Source organism: Limulus polyphemus, unplaced genomic scaffold (assembly GCF_000517525.1).
Source record: "Limulus polyphemus unplaced genomic scaffold, Limulus_polyphemus-2.1.2 Scaffold245, whole genome shotgun sequence".
Classification (NCBI taxonomy): Eukaryota; Metazoa; Arthropoda; class Merostomata; order Xiphosura; family Limulidae; genus Limulus; species Limulus polyphemus.
Window position 1 is genome coordinate 622,114 of NW_013665855.1, and position 4,633 is coordinate 626,746.

Consider the following 4,633-nt stretch of genomic DNA (forward strand, 5'->3'; position numbering starts at 1 on the left):
GGTCAACCTTTTCGATTGATGTATTTGATCACTCCTAAGGTCTCATAGATAAATTTATTCTAATCCTACCTAAAAGAATTTCAAATGCCACGACTATTGAGGATTCTCTCTTGTTTTCTCTCGTATTTTTAGATGCACGTTCCAATAGTGCCTAAGAGCACTGTACTCTTATTGAATGCACATTTTCCATCTATAATTTACATTTTAGGGTGTCGGTTTCACAAAAGGCTTATATAATATCCTCAGAAAAGACGCACTCTTTTACACTTATTGCATTAGAAAGTTTACTGTGTCGAGAAAAAATTTCCCTAGCTTCAAAAAGCTCTTAGAAATGTGCATAGAAACTTGGATGGATGCCAAGCATATCAAGATAGTACAACACTTAACACAATTAATACTTTAGGCTAGCAATGCTAGGAATTGACTAAGAATTTCCATTTATATTCCAACGCTGTAGGCAAAGTTGTGGTGATCGGATATTACTCATTGTCATAGTTAGTAGCTTGATTAGTTATAAGTTTGTTTATTTACTTTCGCGCAAAGCTACTCGAGGGTTATCTACGCTAGCCATTCCTATGTTAGAAGTGGCAGGCTAGAGGAAAGGTAGAGTGAGCATGATAGGCGACGGGCTTAAAACTAGCGACCCGCATTTGGGAGTCTAGCGTCATAACTACCTGGTCATGATAGGCCCAGGGTAAATAAATTTATAGCTTTTCATCAGAATACCAGTTATTTAAATGACTGTAACTAGTTCAAATAGCTTAAGAAAAAGCATGCAGTTATGATAGAAAATTCGCACAATATTATTAATATCTTAAAGAGAAAATGTTACAGTTTTGGGTTTGTGAAAAAATTTTAGTTCGTTTTAAAACATTATTGTAAGAAACAGTAACAAAATTGATAAACAAATATATTTTAATTAATAGTATATTTTTTTTATTGCAGGTGTTGTATTCCACGTTCTGAGTGAGTTTAGTCAGACGCCACGTTAGTGCTAATAATGATATGTATCTTTATCATGGGCCAGAATGCACATCAATGACTAGAAGAGACAACTTCAACAACATCTAGCAATACATTTGATTCCACAGCGACTACAACTTCTGTTTAGTGTTAGCAGCTCCACAGGGAGAAGTAAACAAATATAACTTTAACAAATATTCTCTTCATATTTCTATCAGTCACTAAACTGTTCTTAGACCTCAGGAGGGACGAAGTAACAGAATTTAGTATATCAGCTACTTCCATGGCGAATATTTAAATCAGTATGTTGCATATACTAGTTCCTGCCCTTCTATGGACAACCAACATTACGTACATGTCAACAGAAGGGGTTTTGAACGTATCTTTCTTGCCAGCCAAAACAACCTTCAACTACACGAGGTATGAAGTGTCCTTGTGGCGCTTGCAGAGCCAAAACACAACGTGTGATGGACTTCCCGGTCATGGCCATTCTGTGGAGGAAAAAAAGGTGGAACCGTCCTGGGTGAGTAGAATAAACATTTACAGCTTTGTATTTTGCATTATTGTAATATACTATATTGACAGTTCAACATGCTTATTTCAAGTGGCTGCAAAGAAAGACACTTTCAAAATACAGCTCTAAGGTTTTACATAGTTGCAAAGACCAACTGAAAGGGGTGTTAGTAAAAATGCACTAAACTATTGATGCTAAACTTCACATTTTAAACTTTCTCAAATAAAGAACAGTAAAAGTTTGTTTATAAACCAACATGTCTTGTACTTACTCACAAACTTAGTGATGACCAAGCACTGGAATTAAATTATGGTTTTTATATAATGTTTGCTATGGATTACTTTCGATTGTGATATTTCATATTATTGTGTCCGATTTTTAATTTATATTAAAATGGTCTTGTATTGCTCGCCTTCTCTTTATATGTATATTTTAGTTTTGAAAAGCAACATCTACAATCCGTTGAAGATCATCTCTTCAACCACAACGAAAAGTTTGTCGTTAAGATAAAAATGATTTCAACCTAATCGTCTGGAGTAACGAAGGTTTTTAGCTGTAACTTTATTACTAGAAAGTTTTATTCGAGTGAATGTTTTACAACCTAGAAATGCTTACAATAATAAGCTAACTATTTACAGAAGAAATACTTTGTGCAAGATAATAAAAAACAGTAATAATACATCAACACAATAATGCTCAAATATTAAAGAATCAACAAAATATAATATAATGTTTTGTTAGTTATTTAATAATTTGCACATTGTTATTACTGTTTTTAATAAAGTAGTTGTTAGACCGGTTTTATTTAATTGTATGTATATATAAAAACCCAGTTTCCTGATCTTTCCAGCAGGTACATCTTAGTAGACTTAATATACAGGGGCAGGTTTAGTTATTTTCCCGTCAGGTGGGAAGAAAAGGTCAATACGTGATGTGAAGATGAATAAAACCAACGACACAGTTATATGGCAAGTGGAGACTAACAACTTGAGTTAGAGTGTAAAATAAATGTATTGAAATAAATAAGAAAACTGTATTTACATAAAATAAAACTAAACTAAACTCTAAATGAAAATGAACTGAAGCTTACTGTTCATAAATAACTAAGTTCAGCGACTTCAAAACGGATTAAACTTCAACAGAGAATTTTGACTCTTTGAGCATCTGAAACGATTCTGATTGGGTTGATTTGAATTTCGCGCGAAGCACGTGAGAGTTATCTGCGCTAGCCGTCCCAAATTTAGCACTAAAAGACCAGAGGGAACACAGCTATCATCACCACCCACCGCCAACTCTTGGGATACTCTTTTACCAACGAATTGTGGTGACACCAATACACCACTGTCCCCGAATCATACCTTTTCAGGATGTAAGTCGGGGCTTCACTGGTAGATTTTTATTCACCATTATCAGCGAGGTTGGTGATGTTAGTGTCATGCTGGAAGTCTCTAGATCCTTAGCAGTGGTGGTAACTGTAGCCATTGTTTTTGGAGGTTCCACCAATTTGACATTCCTTGTTGAGTGGGGGAATTTAGCAGTTGTCCTTCTACTTAGTAAACTGTTCAAGCCGTTTTTCCACTGGAGGTCATTTTGATAGTGTCTTCTTTCCTGGCACACATCCAACAGCAGATAAAATACTTTCTAGGTTTCTCCTACTTCAATGTCCACTGTTTTGTTTTGGCATTGTGGGTGGACAGCATCAAGTGGTCAGTAGCCGTGAAGGACGAGATGCCAAGAAAGAAGGAACCAAAGCTGTAACGTCTTTAGATGGTTCAGGGAAATCGGGAGTCAAGTTCCACTCATCTCATCCTCCTCATCATCATCTCAGGGAAAGGTGATCCATGAAATGGGGAAAGATGGTCCTTGTCCATCAGTGTAGAAGTTGGAGGGGCAGTGGCACAAACAGAGTGAATGGTTAATGGAGTTCTCATTAAATCATCCTGCTCCAAAATACTTTAAAGAAAAACTAAGTTAGAAGACTTAAATAATCGGTTGTCATAGCAAAAGTGATTAATCCGACTACTAAGATGTATAGATTATATCAATGAGGACAGCATTAACCCACCTATCTACTGACAGGTCAAGTGTTGAGTCTTAAGCATAATGTTGAGATTGGTGAAACCTGAATGTATAGGCTCCACACATAGCAACTTGGCTGGACTTCATTAGAACATATACACTCACATGTTTGCCAACATTATTGTGATTGAGTGCTTGTCTCTTAGCAGACTAAGAGTATCGCAAAATCAGCACCCTAGATGGCTTTCTAACTAATGACAAAATAAAGCAAAATATAAAATTGTAAAGCGTAGCTAGTAGTTTACAACTAAATCACTGCAACAGAAGCCTTACAAAACTGACTGCATGCATAATACAGTATCACCAATGGTATAGCGTGGATCGCCAGTATCTTCACAAACTGTCAATTCCTCTTTTGACCCTTGAGGACAAAGTGCTAACAAATGCTTCAACTTGATATCATTGCTATCATATCTATAAGTGTGTGTGGCAAAAGAAGGGGGAGATAGAGCATTAAATTAATTCTGCATAATTTGTCGCACAATACTCGAGAAAATGTTCTTAATTTTCATTTTTTCTGAAAATAAAATCCAATGATTTGCCTGTTTTTCCTTTCTGTACTCTGTAACTGCTGGAGTCGACTTTTCCGAGCTGACTTCAGACTTCATAGGCAAGACGGCTGCATTAATAACAGTTTCATTAATCATATTATACTTGATATTTTAATCTCTTTGATCAACTTGTGCATTTTCAGTAATTGATTTTATGCATGTTTACCCTACATAAATACGCACAACATACGAGCAACATTAGCAATCGATGTGTTTGAAGGAAAACGAAGTTTGATTATAAACAAGATTACGACATTTATGATAATTGTTTATTGACAAAAAGGGGACATGGATAAACGTTTCGGAATTCTATCAGATTCCATCTTCAGTATCTAAAGCAACAATTTTGGTTAGTATAGGAGATTCGAACACAGTAGGAGAACAGTCGCATTGTTGCGTAATTTCAGTACCAGACTTTGATTTATGTCGCTATCTGTGGACATGCATAAAGAACCGCACTAATATAAAGCAAATAAAGTACACAATTCAACACACTATACATCTTTGAGAGGATAAATACAGTAAC

The 4,633-nt window shown here is 35.6% G+C and overlaps 1 protein-coding gene and 1 long non-coding RNA gene across 2 annotated transcripts in view; one reads left to right on the forward strand and one right to left on the reverse strand.

The window, feature by feature from the left end:
- Positions 1-4,633, forward strand: part of LOC111085122 — a 43,382-nt gene that overhangs the window by 17,871 nt on the left and 20,878 nt on the right. The window contains exon 2 of the mRNA XM_022382385.1: positions 946-1,486. Coding sequence (XP_022238093.1) covers positions 1,268-1,486 — 219 coding nt within the window. The 5' untranslated portion in view covers positions 946-1,267. The remainder of the gene's footprint in view (positions 1-945; positions 1,487-4,633) is intronic.
- The window catches only part of LOC111085123, a 31,166-nt gene continuing 27,947 nt past the window's right edge, over positions 1,415-4,633 (reverse strand). Inside the window, exon 3 of the long non-coding RNA XR_002609968.1 lies at positions 1,415-1,454. This is a non-coding gene — a long non-coding RNA (uncharacterized LOC111085123). The remainder of the gene's footprint in view (positions 1,455-4,633) is intronic.